Here is a 19,525-nt window from a genome sequence, read left to right as displayed (position 1 = left end):
ACCTCAAAAAAAAAAAAAAAAAAAAAGAACGTGAGAGACAGAGATGGTGACGATCTTTGTTTCATGTAAAAACCGTGGTAACGTATTTGATTCAGTTTTTAAACAATTGCACTATTCATATTCATGCTCCAAATCTTTAAGATATTACTTTTACGGTGAACTGTGTGTTCTTCTGTTCCCATTGCACACTTAGCAATGAATCTTGGTTTGGGGTCACATATGGGAATTGAGGTTTCATCTCAGTACTTGTTAGTATGCGGTTCCATATCCTGAACTGACACAGAGATGCACTGCCACATTTGGCTGGAAAACGTGCCATGCGTTAGCAATGGAGTACAGGAAAGACAGTTTCTGCCTGCAATACCTGCCTTGTATCTAAAGTGGAAGGAAACAAGGTCTGCCATAATAATGTTATTAGTTTAGATCTCTTCTATATTTAGGTAACTCGTTAAAAATATATCCCACTAGCTAGGACAGAATGCTACTAACTGTTGTAAGTTATTTATTAGACTTTCTTAATAGGGTGGGCCAACTGGCTAAAGGTCCCTTTTCAGCCACAACCTAATCCATTTAGCAAAGACATATGTTTAGGTTAAATGACTTTCATATGATTATTTATACATACATATTGCAATAAACTAAACTTATATCAACAAATCAGTAATTTTGAACAGATACATGAATGTGTATAATAAAAGGTACCACATGAAACAATAGTTTTTGACTGCTAATTAGTTATTTGTGCATTCAAAAAAGATGTAGGAAGCTAGCACACTTCCCAATGCAACAGTTTCATATCCCTTTGAAATACCTATAAACTAATTATTTTTGAGGGCTTCCTGTGATCATTTTCATATGTATTCAATGCATCATGCAGAAACTCCAGATAGAGTGTGCATAATTAAGTAATCAAAGTCAGGGGTGAAAACCGTCAGCTCACAGATGAATAAATTACCATCACATTGATTTCCAAATGACAGTTTTTTTTCATACATTTAAAACTTATTTATAGGATACTTGTAATAAATAATGTTCATGACTGCAGACTTATCCCTTCAGGTAAACGGAGCATGCCAAATTCAGCTCTTGCATTCACACTTTGACAAACAGCTACAACTACAAATCTATAAAAGAGATGCCTACAAAGTTTTCAGATAGTAGTAAAAAAGCAATGAAACATAAATAAGGGAGGACAGCATTTCCTAATGTGCTTTCTGAAAAAATCACAGACATCAGCTATTAATTACATTTGCTTTATTATTACATAAATGTTCGTCAGCATCTAGGCCTGAACGGAATTTATCCAAAACACACAATGACCAGTAGATAACCACATAAATTGGTCACACGTTCAGTTCTGTTTAACCTTTTTATCACAGTGTCACTGCAAATGAGCTGTAAGGAAATTAAGAGTGTAGTTAAGGACTATAGTTACATCTGTAATGGGGTTAGCACTCCTGGAGGGGCAAGAAATATAATCAGGTTTTAATCAACCAGAGGAATCATCCAGCATGTAGCTTTTTAGAATTAACATTTAAAATGAAAAAGTCATATGTGGGTCAGAGGAAGCCATGCAGATTAGATAATCGGAGAGGGAGTTTCAAAAGCCACTGATAAAGAATCAAAGCTGGAACTAATCATATTACAGTATCCGCAGATTATCAAATGGTGTTCCGGGTACTCAGTAAGAGTCACCTTAATGTTCAGTTGCATACGAAATGAAACTACTGCCTCTGCTAAGTTATTGTTCAGACCTCTTTAGAAGTCTTGAGGTTGTAAATCTGTACAACAAAGAAAGAGCAGAGTCATTTCAAAGAAAGGAAACAACAGGGTTGCAGAGTCTAAGCTAGAACTCAGTGGAAAAAAAGCTGAAAAAGCTTAAGTGTGCATACCTTGGTGTACAGTACAGACAAAGACGATATATAGGGAAGTTTCTAACATCTCAAAGATGTATGTTAAAGGAAGGTAGTATCTTCCACAGAATCAGTTGCTAAAGGACAAAGAGTTATGACATGACACTGGGAGTGGTCAGGGAAAGAAGTAGTGATAGGAAGTATTTCTTTTCAGAAAGAGTGGTAACAATATATAAGAGACTCCTACTGAAATAGGAGAGGCAAGTGTAGCAGAGGATATCTGGAGTGCATGAGACATGCATGTGTGGATATGAGCAATTCTGTGTTGCTAAAGATAGAGATAAAAACTGTACCTCTAGGTTGCAATAGACAGAGAATATGGAAGATTGGGTGTGCCTACTGTTACTAATCCAAAAAAGATTATTTAATATTATTTTGTTTACCATAAGCATAGTTTTGTTTACTAAAATAAACATTTGGAACCACACCATGTTTGTGTGAGTAAAAAAACATTTTGAATATTTCATGGAACAAGGGGCATTGGTCTGCATTGTTATGTTTGAGAGCACTCCAACGTCTAACCTTCTTCCCAGAAATACTGCTTCTTAGTCAGAAGGACTGCATTCAGAATAGCCCAGACTTGGGCAATATTGCCTAGAGTTCAGCCATAATGACCTGTGGCATTATTATTTTACAAATGTTACTCATTGGTTGCCTTCATGGTTGTCATGACAGTGTTGAGAATGTGGACCGTTGAGAAGAGAGACTACAAACTTCTAAGTTGGTGAATGAGGTCCCTGCATCACTTGTGCTCTCTGGGTAGGGTGCACTAGAAGAAATTATGTTTTTCAGCCTCTGAAGGGCAATAATTAGTAACAGCAGAAGGCAAGCCAATAGGCTAAGAAATATGGACACATACACATACACATTAGACAGCTGGCTGGGTGATGTATTTAGAGCAGTTGATATTGATGTTGGAAACAGGCCCAAGAAGGTTTTGTTCTCTAGACTGCTGCTGCTGTAAACCTCAGCTGAAGCATTCATGCCTGTCATTTCTGTTTGTTTTGTAACAATGTGAAAAGGAACTTGAGAATTACTCCACGGTGAAGGTGCTCACTTTTTCCATGGTAGATTTTGGTTGTTAATGACAGGAATGTTCTCACAGTTCTTTAATGCCCCAGGTTGGTATCAGTCAATAAGTGAGCTGTAACACAACACAGAAAACAAAGTATTAATCAGAGAAAGAAAAATGCATGTTTTCAAAACTATACTGATGCCAAAACAACTACTTAACATGTAAAAGTGATCTATAACCAAGAAATGACAGACGGATGTGCTGAGATGATTGTTCCTGAAAAGGTGGCAGACAAAAAAAATGGACCCAGACTGGACCAGAGAATCATCTGGAATAGTGACAACTGGTATGGAACATATTTGTGGATGTTTTTAAATGTTTATATTAATTTTATTTAGTGTTACTAAGGGAAAACACAGAAATGAGATTGTAGACATTAAAGCTTCCACTGACTTTATCTGGTCAAATACATTGTACTGCAGACCTGAATATTTTCTGATTTTGATATGTCATCTCAGGCTGTAGGAACGTTTATGACACTTGAGCTATATGCCATCAACCAGGCATAACACATAAAATTCAAGTGCCAAAATCTTTATCCTCCTTATATATATATATATATATATATATATATATATATATATATATATATATATATATGTATATGTATGTAGACAAATGCCAACAAGTATAATTCAATCACAGATACTGATGCAGTCTGTTTTTTTCTTATACCTTATCTCCATGATTGCCAATTATCAAGTGTCCTCCAGTGTGTGTGTGTGTGTGTGTGTGTGTGTGTGTGTGTGTGTGTGTGTGTGTGTGTATAACGTACTCCAGTGCAGGGATAAAAGCCAACTGAAGAGGGCATTATCCATGCAGGTATGGAGGGACTTTGAGCCTTTCTAGTGCCCCAGCAATGATGGGTAAAATAAGTTATGTACTCACCATAAGGTTACATCTGTGTTGTCCATTTTCATTCTTCCTCAACTGATGGGTCTCAGATCTGACGCTGCCAATTTTTCCAGATCTTCAGATCCAACTCTCTAGCTCTTCCCTTTATCCATAATGCCCTGCCAAGTTGACATACTTCAAATCAAGTTTGCTGCCATTAGTAGACAATGCATAATACAGTAAAATCCCAGTTATCCAGGACTCAAGCAACCAGTACTCTCAAACAACCAGTATTTGATTGGTTCATATGCCGGCATGCGAGCCAATCAAAAACTGCAAAGTGGAGCCACTTCTACTCAAAGCAGAACAGTTCTGCATTGAGTAGAAGTGGCTCCGCTTTGCGATTTTTGATTGGCTTGTATGCCGGCATATCAGCCAATCAAAAATCTCAAAAGGGAGCCTCTTCTGTTCAATGCGGAACAGCCAGCTGTTCCACACTAAACAAATAAGGCTTCGCTTTGCGATTTTTGATTGGCTCGTACATTGGCATATTAGCCAATCAAAAATGGCAAAGTGGAGCCTCTTCTGTTCAATGCTGAACGGCGGGCTGTTCCACATTGAACAGAAGAGGTCCTGGTTTGCGATTTTTGATTGGCTTGTATGCCAGTATACGAGCCAATGAAAAATCACAAAGCATATATTAACCAACCGGAACATAAAGTTAACTGGCATCTACCAATCCTCATGGGTGCTGGTTAAGTGAGACTTTATTGCACCTTAAGAAAAACTAAAAAGGGTATAGATTCAAATAACAGAACTAGATGAACCTTGGGTGGTCTTTATGGAAGGATATTTCAGAGTATTGTGCAGCTAAAAGCAGCTCTGTTCCTAAAAAACAAATCCAATTTGTAATGACCAATAAATACATGAGCACTCGACCAAGTTGCAGCTGCACAGATGTTATCTATGGAAGTTATTGACCAAAAAGCTGAGGATACAACCATAGATCTTGTGGACTGAACTCTAGGGGGCTTAGGCAGGGATAGCCCTCTCTTACTAGAGACAAAATATATGCAATCAGTTAACCATATGGCCAGAGTAACTTTAGAGACTAGCATGCAGAGTCTTTTAGGTGTAAAGGATACAAACGACTGGTCAGTCTTATGGAAATATTGGGTCTTGGGTCCTATGGAGATAAAACCAAAGTTGTATATGCACATCCAAAAGATTGAGCATGCACTCTCCTTTACTTGAGACATTTAGCAAGAAAACTTGGGGGTTAAAAACCTGGTTGATGTTAGACTCAGAACTTACCTTAGGCAGAAAAGACAGTTTGGCCCATAAGGAAACTCTATCTTTGTGGAAAATCATGTAAGGAGTCTTGGAGAAGACAGCCTGGAGTTCTGATACTTATCTAGCTAATGTAATATAAACTAGAAATATGGTTTTCCAAGACAAAAACTTTAGCTCTGACTTGGCTGAAGGTTCAAAGGGTTCTTGGGACAGACCTTGAAGCAGGATTGTTAAATAACAAGGGGGTGTAGGATCCTTCATTGGAAGCCTAAACAAAAAAAAAAGTTTTTTTTTTGAGAGAGTTGGCATAATCTAGAAAAAGCTAAAGAAGAATTATTTTCACCTACATGAAAGTTTCATATGGCAACCAAGTGAACCTTAACAGTAGCAAAACTAGCCCCTTCATCAAAAATTGAAGCTAAAAATTCAAGTACAGCTAGTATAGGGGCATAATAAGGGTCCAAATCTCTCTCAAGGGCCCAGAAAGCAAATGTCTTCCATTTACTTTTATAAATATTTCTAGAAGAAGCATTTTGGGAAGATGATAAAATATGACAGACACTGAGGAAAGCCTGATCTGTCTAGCAGTCAGTGGAATTGGGGAAACCATGCAGTTAGTTTGAGGCCTGTTATATTTGGAGAAGTCATTCCTGTCGGGTGAGACAGGAGGTCTGTAGTGGGATCCAGTATCCAGGGTAGATATAAAAGATGAGGCCAGAGGAAGGGAAACCAAATCTGATGAGGCCAAAAGGGTGCAATGAGGATAACTGTGCTCTTCAACTGGTATGCTTTCTGTAGAAATCTGGGGATTTAAGGTAATGGGGATAACCATAGAAGAGACCGGAGGTCTAATTGTGGACTAGAGCATCTCTTGGTAAACCCCCCTTTGGGTGGATCAGTGTGAAGAAACTGCTGCATTTTTTGTTGAGGGGAGAAGGAGAAAGGTTGCAGCATGGCTAGCCCCATCGACAGAAAATTCTCTCTACCACTTTGTTATTGAGACACCACATGTGGGGTATCAGAAATAGCCTGCTTATTTTGTCTGCAGTCATGTTGGCATTCCCTGGTATGTGCATTGCAATGAGAAAATGGCCAGAAGAGATTGCCCATTGCCACACTGTCACTGTTTCTTGACATAGCAGGTAAGATCTGGTTCCTCCATGTTTGTTGATGTACCAGAATACAGAGATATTGTCCATTTGAATAGCAATCATCCGGGAGAGGAGAGCATCTTGAAAGGCCTGCAATGCTAGAAGGACTGCTCTCATTTCCAGGACATTGATATGCATCTTAGCCTCTTGGACCATGTACCTTGGACTGTCCTTCCCAAGGTGTGATCCCCCACCCCAACTGGGAGACATCTGTAGTCACTGTGGCCACGGGCAGGGAAAGAACAAAAGAACAAAAGAGCAGCCTTGAAAAACTTCAGCTGAATGGATCCACCAGAAAAGATACCTTTTGCAAGATTGTGTGATCTTGGCTGGGGTGAATAAAGGTTGCTGAAGAATAGACCACTGAACCAGCAGAGACCACAGCCGAGTCCACATGTGTAACCTGGCTAAAGGAACGAGGTGATTGCTGCTGCTATGGATCCCAAGGCCTGTAAGATTAGTCATGATGGGAGAGAAGAATGTGAAATCACTTTCTTGACCTGGGATCTGAGTGTCTGAATCCATGTTAGAGGAAGAGAGGCTGTTTCAGTGACCATGTCTAGATGAGCACCTATGAACTCAAGACTCTACGTAGGTGTTAGTTGTGATTTGTTGTTATTCACTGTGATGCACAGGTGAAAACACAACTGGAGCACTTAGTTCCTTGTCTGTAGAAGTAGATGCCTAGAAGGGGCAGTTAGGACCCAGTTGTCCAGGTACAGAAAGATTCTGAATCCCAGCAGTCTCAGGTGAGCTGCTACCACCGCCATACATTTGGTAAACACCCTGGGGGCTATGGTTAGGCCAAAGGGCAGTGCTCTGAACTGGTAATGACTATCTCCCAGAAGTGTAGATATAATTTTGTGATAGTACACATCTTGAAGATGTATCTAGCACATCCAATCATCCTTTTGCAGTAGGGGCAAAATGGACTGAATTGTGACCATTGCGAACATTGAATATTGCATGTATTGGTTAAGTTGCTGAGACCCAGGATGGGTCTCAAGTCCCCTGTTTTTTTTGGCACTAAGAAGAATCTTAAATAGGTTCCAGAACCTATCTGGTCTGGAGGTACCTTATGGCTGACTCTTTTTCTGAGCAGCTTCCCTATTTCTAATGCTGCTGTCTCCCTCTGATTGAGTAAAACATTGGGGGATTATTTTCATTCTTGCAGGGGGATGCCTGGAAAATGCTATGATATAACTTCTAGATATAACTCTCTTAACCAAGGAATCCTTTGTGATGGCTGCCCAAGCTTTTTGGTGTACAGACAAACATCCCCCATCTGTCTCCAGAGGAGAACAGTCGGGCATCCTTTCAGAAGTGCTGGTACAGTTTGTCTGAGAAGGAATCCTGGAAACCTTGATTCTGTGGGCCACCTCTGCCATGGTGGTGGTGTCTTCTGTTAGAGTGCCCCCTTCTGCCTCTGGCAGAACTATCTCCATATGAGTCTTGGAAAGGTCCCTGGAATTTACAGGACCACATCTTTCTACCTCCTCTCTGATTCTGGGAAAAGGGTCTTTGAGGAGTAGAAAAATGGATCCCTACAGCAGACAATTTCTTTCCTTCTTGTTCACCTCTGGAGAGCATTTTTTTACTTTTAGGCCAAATAGAGAAAATCTATCAAATGGAGCATTGATACATGAAGACTTGAAAGCTGCAAAGGCACATCCAGGCATGTCTCCTAATGGTTATGCCAAAACTGGCTGCCTGTCATATACCTTCTGCAGCCTGGGATATTACCTTCATGAATGTATTTGCTATAGACTGAAGAATGGCCAGTTGCAAAGAGACTCTATTTTGATCCTCCTCAGACATGGACCCAGAAAGAGATTTGGAAAGCTCTTTAGTCAAATCTTTTTGCAATCTCTCAAAATGTGCCAAGTAATTCAACAATTGCAGAGCAAATATTGCTGAAGCATAAATTCTCTTACCAAATGTGTCCAAAGCCCTAGATTCCCTGTTAGGGGGATGGACAGAAGAGCTATGCTCTGCAAGCCTTTTCTTAGTGGCTGCTGACACAACCATGGCATCAACTGGGACCCCCTTGCTTCAGTGTGGTCTGTCCTTTGGGGGGCTAAAAATTTATCTGGGTGCTTAGGAATGGGCTCTACATTACCTGAATCCTTCCTTTTACCAGCATAAGACGAGGTCTATAAATTCATCAGATGGGGAGGGTCTCCTAAGACATAGCCGGTTCAGACCCAGAAACCACCAGGAACACCATCTCGTCTTGGGATGGGGTGTCGGAACACCAACCACCTTTTTGCTTTAAGAGTTTAAGAATGTCTCCAAACGAGATGTCTTTAGGTGGAGATCTGGGGGAACCCTTCCCCTTCATTGAAATTGATGTCTTCAATGAGAGATTCCTGAGGGGACTACAAGTGTCTCCTTTTACACATTTTTTTTTCGAGGGACCTCATCAGTGGGATTGTCTGCTGAGGTATTGGAAGTGACAGGGGGGGGTCCAGAGGGACTGATTGGAGACTTGAACCTACTGGCTATCCCACTGGAATAGAAGAATGGCGCTCAGAGTAATGACCCAAAGGTGCTAGAGATGTATGATCTGAGGGGGTAGGGATGTCCTTTCTCTAGGTAAATATAAAGTCCACTCCACAGTCTCAAAGGCAGAGTGCCTAGGAAGACCAAAGCTGGCAATATTAAAGCTGACATTACTTGTACCACTGACCCCTGAATCACTTAAGGCCCTCCACCCGAAAATGGAGTTCGACAGAAGCTGTCCATCGTCAAAGTTCTGAGGGGCAGGGACAGCTTTGACAACTTCAGGTCAAACCCAATCCCCAGGATCCAGCTCCAATGCTTTGCCCCTGAGCTTGATGGCTCAGGGAAGCAACTGCAGTCAAACATCAAGCAGACTTCATATCCATTGAGGACACCCCCAGGGATCTCCAATCTGAGGGCTCAGAAATCGCAGGCTGGATTGGAGAAGGAGAAACTAAAAGATGACTTGTCATGGGCAGGCTTACAGATCTGATGGAAGATGAAGCTGGAATTACACCCATCTCAATCTGAGCTCTGAAGAATGTCCTCATCATCCTAGCCACTTCAACCTCTGACAAACCGCTGGAACACCTGAGCGAGGAGCTATTACATGGTGGTCTGGAGTGTTTACATGGAGTCTCCTGCAAAAATGGGGAAGGGAGTCGAGAAGGTATCAGATCCAGTGAATGATGAGATGACTGGATCCAAGGTGATTTGGTTTTTGAAGCAGTAGGACTCATACTTGTTGAATCTGATTTCTTCAGCATTTCTGCTCTAAGGATGTAGCCAGAGATGTTGAAGGATCTGGAGACCTTGTCGTGGTATCTTTGCCTTTGGGAGCTGAATCAGGCTTCACTTGATATGATTTCTTGGAGGGAGTTTAAGCCCGAGATGAAGTAGAAGGAAGAAGGCCTTCAAAATTAGTTTGTTCCATCTATCATTGGGTGCCCCCTGGCACTGAAGGTGGCACAAGCAGAACTTCCTGAATCTAAATGGGCAGCATCCAAGCAATAGAAACATTCCCTATGGGCATCTGAATTAGTCATTGTGTGCTACAAGAGATGCATTTCTTGATACCAGTTGGTTTGTCTGCCATTCTAAAAGGAAAGACCTAGAAAAGGAAAATATTTACTAGAAAGAATTATTATTATTTATTTTTTTAAACTAGAGACACTACCAACAATGGTAGTCAAAGGTACCCTAACGGCGGACAGAAAGAGACATGAGGAAGAAACTCAGAGTACCAACAATGGTACTGAAAGGAAATACCAAAGTTTTGGAATACATGAAAGAAAGAAGAAAGACCTGACTAATAGAAAAAACTCACAAGAACTTTGAAAAATAGGGAGGAGGATGAAGAAGAAACTCAAGGGTTAGCCTATTGGAAAGAAATGAAAAACTCACAGTTTTTTTTTTTAAATACACTCGGTAGCTCAAGAGTGAGAGGTATGTTAGGTTGGTGGGGCATTTTGGGTAAAGGGAGGAGCTTGAGAGTTGTTTCTGATGATCTGGAAGAAGTGGCTCAGTCAGATGTGAGACATCAGGTGAGGAATTAATGAAAATGACTGCATCAGATTCTTGGTTAAAGCCCTAATGTCACCACTGTTGGCTGATATGAGAACCCACCCCCTATGCTCTTCCCTTGGTCATGTGTGATTCCTTTCACAAGCTATGAGAGATACCCTCACAAAACTGAAATCACCAAGGCCATGCTCCCCAGTGCTGGCTATTTCAGTGCTGTGCATACCTCCACTTGCATGCTGATGGTTAGATGACCAAAACTATCAATTCCTCACCTAAGGATGGGGGTAGATGGCACTGGTTTCTCACTCCTGACCTCCCTCATTTGGCTATTCCAGAACTTGAGCATCTTATTAAATTCAGACCAGCTGAATCACAGCCAGGACTTTATCTTCATATGCCACAAAGCTGATATTTAAGCCCATTATGTCTTACCTATTTATCAGTTATTACTTTCTAGCTCATTGTTTATCTGTGCCTTGCTATTAAATTGGTTTACCTTCTCATTGTAATTGTTACATTGTTTCTGAGTCTTCTGACCGTACACAAAGCCATTTTTGGTGTATACTACTTTTTAAATGTACAAGCACTTTTCAAATTTAAGATCTCCTTTCTAGACTTACAATTAGCATTAACCATTTTACTTTGTACACTCTGTTTATAAAACTTATAAATGAATATAGATTTTTGGCAATAACAAACAGAGATGTCTAGCCCATGTTACTCTGACATTTTCCTTATCTAATGCAAATTTAAGGTAGTCGCCTTCTTTGCTTTTTTTATCCTACCTTCTCATAATAATGGTGTTATTGTTCTCGAAAACATGACTGAGTCTTTTTACTGCTTTTGGCTGTAGTATTTCTTCAAGCAAGCTTTCCTAGAAATCCACCAAGACTTCTGGGAAGTAACAGCTCCTTTATACCTCTCCTGGATTATTTGTTTCATTTATTTTAAATGTGTTAACCAGGTTAGAGTCCTGATCACAATACCATCCTCTTTGTGTCTTCAGACTGAGTCCTTGTTTCCATACATCCTCTTTTTTATTTTGGTGGAAACATCCCCCTTGTTTGATGTGTCACAAAGTTTGTATGAAGCCCTCACTGTCCCTTCTTTTAGTCAAGATGAGGCCATACAAGGCCATGTCAAACCCTAAGCTGTTGGACATGCTACACTTAAAGAAATCCCAATCCCTCAGAGCCACACGCTCCGGGGATCTAAACCTTGTCATCACAATAAATAAAACATGCTAGAGGGATAGGTTCCTGACCCAGATACTCCCCAGACTCTGGAATAGACTGCCCATACATGTCAAGCAGAGTGCCTCTTTGGCCCTCTTCAAAAGGAACCTTGATGATTGGATGGGAGAAAGGAAATTCACCCCGGGGATCACATCAGTCACCCTGCTAGACAGGGGTCCAGGGAAGTAAATTGTGTGGGAAGAAATAGCCAGGGAATTGTTATGGCTAGGCTTGTATAGGCCCTAGGGCCGATAGCCTAGTACCAACTTATGAACCTATGAACCTATAAGATTATACTCCTAATGCATTTCTCTCATTCCAGCTTATGCACCAGTTTTATCGCCCTGTTATGAATTGCCTCTATCATGCACATGCCATTAGAATGATAAAGTTCCAGAACTGTGTAGAACAAACCAGATGGTGGTCTTACCAATTACCTGTGCACAGGGCTAATAACTTTTTGTTTTCTGTTGATGATTCCTGTTCAAAGGCATGCTAATATTCTGACACCCTTCCTCACTGCTCTGTCCCATAGCATGCTCCCCTTTAGAAAATCTGATCAGATTAGTTTCGATCCCTTGCCACATTTTTCATAGCTATTGGTTCCTGTCCAGCTATGTCTTCTTTTCCTAGGCTTTTTCTCCACTTGCATCATTTGAATTAAACTTAAGTTGCCACATACACCCTCTTTTGTTGATTTTGTCACATATTTTGCCGTCATTAACCCAAATTCACACTTTTGCTTCCAGGCTTTTTATGACGAGACCGAGAAAAACACTGCAGGAGTAATGGCCCATGTGGGACCTTACTGGTTACCACTGTTTCACCTGAATGGGCCTTGTTTACTATTCTGTTGCTTAACTAATTTTTTTACTCATGTTACCACCATAAGATACGTCAAGTGTCAAGCCTTCCATGTTTGTTTGTTTTGTTACCATTTCATAAATGGTGGAGTGGTGCAACAGTTAACGTCACCTCACAGCAAGCAGTTCTCCAGTTCAATTCTTGGCTGGGGTGCTTTAAGTGCAGAATCTGCATGTCCTCCCTGCACTTGTGTGGGCTTCCTCCTGGTACTCTGGTTTCCTCACACAATTCGAAGACATGCATCTGGAGCATTTCTCCCCAGGCCCCCACTGAAGATAGGCTCTGTCCTAGTTGGAATTTCCTGGTAAACAAATGCTAAATAAATAAACCTTTCAAAATCAACAAGTGCCGTTATAGTTGTTTGGTGTGATTTACCTATTGTGGATCCTTATATGCTTCGACCTAAACCTAAGCCAGTTTTTTCCTTCAGCAGTGATTCACCAACTTTGCTTATGATTGAGGTTGAACTTAAGGGATGATAGTTATTAGGTTTTGTCTACTTCTTATTCTTGTTACGGGGAATAAAAACACCTTCCTGTGGTGTTCAGGAATCTTATCCACCTCAAGCAATTTGTTAAAAGGTTAACTGATGGTATTACCAGTTCCGTCTTCAGGTCTCCAAAGAATTCCAAGGTTTAATCACATCAAGCTTCATTGCCTTGTATACTTTTCATTTTGGGGGGTCCTTTTGTGACTGTCTTCTGTGAAGTGATGTGCACTTCTTCCTTCTCTCATTAGTACATGTTGGGCCTCTGGCATTACGATATGCATGACATTTCCTACATGGACATAACATTTCTAGCTCTTGACGAGGCTTAAATCTGAAAACCACAATGGCCTTTTCCTTAATTTCTATCTGTCTATCTGTCTATCTGTCTGTCTATTTATCTCTGTCTGTCTATCTATCTATCTATCTATCTATCTATCTATCTATCTATCTATCTGTCTATCTATCTTGTCCTTTCAAATACAGAATTGCTGTTTTATTTATTTATTAGCTAGCTTAGTGAAATAGCCCTTTTTGTAACCATTTTCAGATATAAACCAGGGCACAAGTTCAAGGGAAATGTCATAAGCACATGGACAACTTAGATTTGACAATAAAAAAACATGTTTTGGCAATAAACTAGTGCTGTTGGAGAAAACCCATAGTAACCAACATATAAACTGAAGGACTCTAGACCTGTGTGGCAGAAACTTCAACTTATACATCAACATTAACTCATAAGCTATCATGTTGTCCTATGATGGCCATTTCAATATACCCCTCAGGGCCTATGTTAAATGTTCGAACATCCAAAATGTCGAACATTACATGGTCGAGACCAACTGTTCAACATTTGGATGTCCGAACATAAAAAAAAAAAAAAAAAAAAAAAAAAGGAAAACACAGAAAAAAACACTTTAACAGTGTAGGTACGGGGCCAAACCCCCCTTCACCCCCCCACACCTCCCCTACTTAAATGTACCAACTCTGAGACCGCACTTCAGTGCAGAAAAGGGAAATTCTCCCTATCTGCAACATACGGTCCCATTGAAAGTCTATCTTCGAGCACTCAAAATTTCGAACGTTTGGTCTTGACCATGTAACATTCAAAATTTTGAGCATTCGAAGATTTGACAGGTACCCATCCCTCATTGGACTTCAACAACCCTAGCTTTACTTAAGTGTGCACCCTTGAATTCCTGAGCCCTCACTCTAAATTGGTTTGATTCACTCTATATACAAATTGTGTATGAACCATATTGTTTAGTAATCATTTGCTTCCAAATGGGTGCCCATTTCAAGATCTGACATCCTTTCTTCCTCCTCTTTTGAGAACATCATGTTCACAACTGTTACTTTGAATGGGTTGTAAAGCTAACTGTGTGTTCTTGTTTTCATTTACATAAATTATATATTGTGTGTATGTTTTCTTTCTTTCTACCAACTGTCACTCAGTCCAACATGACATAACTTGTTCAGTTCCTATTCTCCTCTAAATGTCACTCCTCTTCCTCCTGAGCATTATTATCCCGCAGGTATTGCTCCCACAAGTTCAGTTTATTTCTTTGTAATTTGCTCCTTCCCATTCTATAAATATCCCATTACCAGTTCTTTTATCTCTTTTACAATATCCAATACTTCAAACACATTTGGTTTAGAGTTTGATTTCCATTTTCTAGTAATTATGCTTTAGGCTTGTTTCATACAAATGCAGGTAATCACAGCAGTAGAGCTTTGCATTTCTGCATGCAGAGAATATCATCATATTGGTAAAGGGTTGCGTTTCTCAAAGTGGAGTCAGTCTTCATTGAAAATGAGGTTATGAGCACGGGACCAATTCAGTTACTTAGTGAATTACAATGATATTAAGCATCCTATCTTCATTCATGCTATGAACAATCAGCATATTTTAGAATAGAACATTAAGGGCTGCTTACCAAAGACCTCCTCCATTAACCTCATACTCCCTCATTTGGATCCAATCTCTTTCCTACCCAGGTCGTCTTCCCCAACATGGGCAAAAGCACTTATCTTCCTACCCTGTGAAGCTCTTTTCACTGGCCTGAAAATGTGGCTTCCCTATCTCTCTAAGCCAATGCATGAGGTAAGTTCACTTTACTTATTTGTCACCTTCTTGCTGTCGATCTGACCTTATGTAAAAGACACTCTCTAACTGAAGGACTTTCCTTTTCTTCTGAGGTGTCATGCTACCATCCTGCATGCCCCCATGTTGGAACATTCCACCAACATTCTTTGTTTCTGTATTTTTCATTTCGGTAGAGGTACCAGTCTCAGCCGGAAGAGAAGATCAGCAAACAAACTATGGACAGTTACTAAACGAGGGGAAACATATCTATCTATCTATCGATCTATCTGTCTGTCTGTCTGTCTGTCTGTCTGTCTATCTGTCTGTCTGTCTGTCTGTCTATCTGTCTGCCTGTCTGTCTGTCTGTCTATCTATCTGTCTATCTGTCTATCTATCTATCTATCTATCTATCTATCTATCTATCTATCTATCACTTTTACCTCTCTGGATTCCACTGTTGTTCAGCTCTGCATCTTTCTTGTTAACCTCTGAGGCAACAATGGAGGGCAATGTGGTCCTCAGGAAGGAAGTAAAGTCCATTAAATTCTGTCTAGATCTACACAGAGATTAGCAAGTTCTTTCTTACCAACACAGATACCTGTAGACAAACAATGCATCATTTTCCAGAGCATGTCCCCAGAATATTGTTGGCCAATGATTACAGCGCAGCAGTACTCCCATGACCTATAAACACTGCATCTTGTTTTTTTCTTCTAAATGTTTGGTATGGTACTCAGTTCTTAGAGTACTATGCTTCAATTACTTTTAGTCCTGATTTTCCAGAAATACTTTAAACTGAAGAATTCATGTTCTCACCCATGTGAAGATACTTCTATAACTTTCAGAAATTGCTTACTACTATCTCTTAAATAAGCCCCTAGACACTAGAGAGATTACATATTTCTTGGGAGTCTCTTTGACCATATACTATTGTAACAAAACAATAAGGTTTGTGTTGTCAGTTTGGCTTGTGTATATGTAGAGCGAACATTTGTCAGTGCGAGTAGCTGAAAAGAGTGGGAGGCTGTATTGTTCTACTTTCTATTCACTGAGAATAAACTGGATAAAACTGAACAGCAAAAGGCACTGTCTGTTCAGAAATGTCTTATTATCTCAGTATTTGGCATTTAAAAGCTTCTGTGACTCAGTTTTATCAAGCTTTCTTCATTATACTAACAGGAGCACCTGCCATGAAAGCCACTGCTGTATTCATGATAGACTCAGGGACATTTTGAGCCAAGATATCAGGTTTGCATTCTTCAGCAAAAGACATGAAGTCTAAATGTCTCATTATTTGACCTATGCATATGGACAGTGTGTTTACTGGCACTCTGCATATTTTTATTTTATATATTTATTTATCCTTTGTTAGTCCGACTAGGCTAGTTACCTTTTTTCAGGGGAGAACCAATGTGATATTTACACTGTTAGGGGAACTTTGGCCAGGGTACTGGGGAACTTCCCCTATTTTTTTCAATAGTGCAATGGGATATTTTACTCCCACCTGAGCTACTGTCAGCTCAAACAAATGGTGCCTCAATTTAATGTGTTATATGAAGGAGAACACACTCAGGAGTGCATCACCCCCTCCCCTTATCCTGCACTGCAGTGTCAATAATCAATCTACCCGGTGCAAGAATAGAACCCACAGCCTTTGCAGCAAATGTGTGTGTGCTATTTGTTATGTCACTGATACTGCATCATATTAATAGAGAGATTGTGTGGCACACTATCTTGGATCATACTTCACCAAGAAGGATTTTACAAAAGACAAGTGACTGAAACTATTTTACTGTCTGTAGCAGAAAAGTAAAAACTCAAGCAGCACTGTTCGTTTTATTTTCCATTTAACCGTACATAATTACTTTGACGTTCTTAAGCATTAATTACAAGTCTAGAACTTTGTCAGGAATTGAAAGTCAGCAGCAATAAAGCAGTCTTTAAAGAATCAATACTAGCCTTGTTAGTTGCATTCATGAGGCAATACTGCTGTAGAGGTTATATTCCTGACATTATATGGTATGGATGCAACGTGGTAAACAGGTGAGTAAATGCTAAAGACAGATTGCATTAATGAAATGAGCAGAAGGACTGGGGTTACATTTCTTCTTATAAAGAGCATATTTGAAAATAGTGGTTATGGGGAAAATAAGCAAGTAAGACTGACACCACCAGAAATGCCTTTTCTTCTAGGTTAACAGTATTCCTGAAAATTAACAAACTTCATTATTTATGCTTTGCTATAGAAGTCACTTCGGCTCTGCAGTGTTGTTACAGCTGACAGCTCTGCAATGTTGTTACAGCCTACAGCTCTGCAACGTTGTTACAGCCTACAGTTCTGCAACATTGCTACAGCCTACAGCACACACTGCAACAATATCTGCAGTGGCTGTGAATGTGAATAACTGTCTCTCTAGGTATGGTGACTTACAGTGCTGCTGCATTTCTTGTTAGGAACTTAATCCCCAGACCTTCTAAAAATATGTACAGCAGATTGTTTTTTGGATGCCTCATATAATCATCAGGTAGTGCTGGAACAGTCCACTTGTGTTACCTTATAGGAGATATAAATAAATAAATATTTTGATGTCTAATTGTCAATATGTATTTGCATGCAACATGCATGTACTTAGATGTCTACTATGTTACTTTTGCTGTTTGCCTTCTTGTCTGTCAGTTCCTGTCTTGTTTATATCACTATTACTGCAGCACGGCTACCATTCTACACTCAATAGTCAATTCAGAATTTCACACTCTAGCAGCTTTTAACTGTTTATAGATTTATATGATACATTTAAGTAGTAAGTCTTGCTGATATCTCATTGTGTCATAAGTAAAACACTGGATAAATACACCAGTGAGATACATAGCCAATGCAATTTATTTATAAAATGTTTAGCATGTTTAGAATCTATTTTGTAAAGAATACATTGTATGAAGCTAATCTGTCACTTGTGAATGATCATTAATTATATCAGCTTTTTATAGTGACTGGCTATACATCAGTGACAAGGGGTTGCTTATACAAAACACCTCCTAGAATGGCAAGAAGCTTACCTAACCTGCAAAAGTACATTCAACGGTGTAGTATAAACCAGGCAAACAAATGTACATTTCAGATTTATTAAGCAGAGCTTACACAAGAGAAGCGAACAAAATCAGAAAGTGAAAATCTGAAAGTTTTATGGGTTATTCCACAGTTAACCTTTGTCACAAGGGGAAAGTGAGAGAGCCTATTCAGAGTGGCACCACCTACTTTAACTGAGCAGATATTGCCGATGTGCTAACAATCAAATTCAGTACATTTTTTACCTCAGAGGTGACTATCCAAATCCTACTTATCCCCGAATCACTCAAACCCCACATCATCACTAAAGAACATATTGAAGGTACTCTCCAAGACTACCATACTTCTTCCATGGAATCTGATAATTAATATACATGGCTGTTTATTAAACAGTACTAACTAAGCACTGGCAAAGCCACTCTTTAAACTATTTAACCTGAGTGTGACCAGCAGCTTTGTCCCTGAGGATTGGTGCACGGCAGTAATGACGCCACTCCACAAAGGGGGGCCCCACCACTGCCCCCTGGAATTATAAGCCCATCAGCCTGATGAATATTATTTATGAAGTCACAGAGTGTATTATAACATAAGTAATAAACTATGATTTTAAAATCTCATAAGGCTAGACCTGCAACAGTCTGACTTCATTAAGGAGATATTCTGTCTAGTGAATCTGTTAAACTTCTTTGAAAGGGTAACACAGGCTACTGACAGTGGTCATGCCATCCACACGATCTACCTTGACCTGGACAAAGCATTTGACACCAAAGTCCATGTTAGCACAGTTTATTTTATTTTACATTTGTTGACCAGGCTAGTCCGACTGGATATATGTCCATTTTCAGCAGAGGCCCGAGGAGAAAAGCTCCAGGACAAACTTCAACAGTTTAACAATAATAACAAACAGACAATATACATTTTTGATATGTACAAAAATAGAAGACAATATCATTGATAAAGATTAACCCTTAGATAAGATAGAAAGAGAGAGTAGGTTAATAGTGAAATTGAATAAACAAATAACTTAATATGAAGTTTGAAGTTAGCCAGGCTTGTTACAGTGGCAAAGCCAGTTTAGAGCCAGATGTTGTTTAAGTTTGATTTTGAATTCAGTTAGAGAAGAGAGCAATGTAATTTCAGCTGGTAGTAAGTTCCAGATTCTGCCAGCAGTGTTAGCAAAGAGGAAGTCACCAACTGCATTACGGGTTTTGATAGTTTGAATTAGCAGTTTATTTGAAGATCGTAGTTGTCTTGCGTTGCTATAAGGGGTGATAATATTTTTAGGGCAGGTGTATTATCAGGATATAGAAGAATTTTCTTGGCCATGATCAAAAGGTTGAACTGGATAAGGTTAGGAAGTTCAAGCCAGTCCAGTTGTAAGAGATTTATACAGTGGTGTGTTCTAAAAGGCAGGCCAGTGGCAAACCTGGCTATGTGATTGTAACAGGTGGAAAGTCTGTTAAGAACAGATTTATTTACATAAGAGAGAAGGGG

The 19,525-nt window shown here is 39.7% G+C and overlaps 1 protein-coding gene across 4 annotated transcripts in view; it reads right to left on the bottom strand.

Annotated features, from left to right (window-relative positions):
- Nucleotides 1-1,237: 1,237 nt before the first annotated feature.
- Nucleotides 1,238-19,525, bottom strand: part of SERTM1 (serine rich and transmembrane domain containing 1) — a 215,964-nt gene continuing 197,676 nt past the window's right edge. For all 4 annotated transcript variants that reach the window (XM_044073303.1, XM_044073304.1, XM_044073305.1 and 1 more), the window contains one exon: nucleotides 1,238-3,057. In XM_044073303.1, the coding sequence (XP_043929238.1) occupies nucleotides 2,580-2,906 (327 nt within the window). In that variant the 5' untranslated portion in view covers nucleotides 2,907-3,057 and the 3' untranslated portion in view covers nucleotides 1,238-2,579. The remainder of the gene's footprint in view (nucleotides 3,058-19,525) is intronic.

The sequence above is a fragment of the Protopterus annectens genome, chromosome 5.part1 (assembly GCF_019279795.1).
Source record: "Protopterus annectens isolate FY-2018-M chromosome 5.part1, PAN1.0, whole genome shotgun sequence".
Lineage (NCBI taxonomy): Eukaryota > Metazoa > Chordata > Ceratodontiformes > Protopteridae > Protopterus > Protopterus annectens.
The sequence above is the reverse complement of the archived record's forward strand: the minus strand, read 5'-3'. Positions and strand labels throughout refer to the sequence as shown.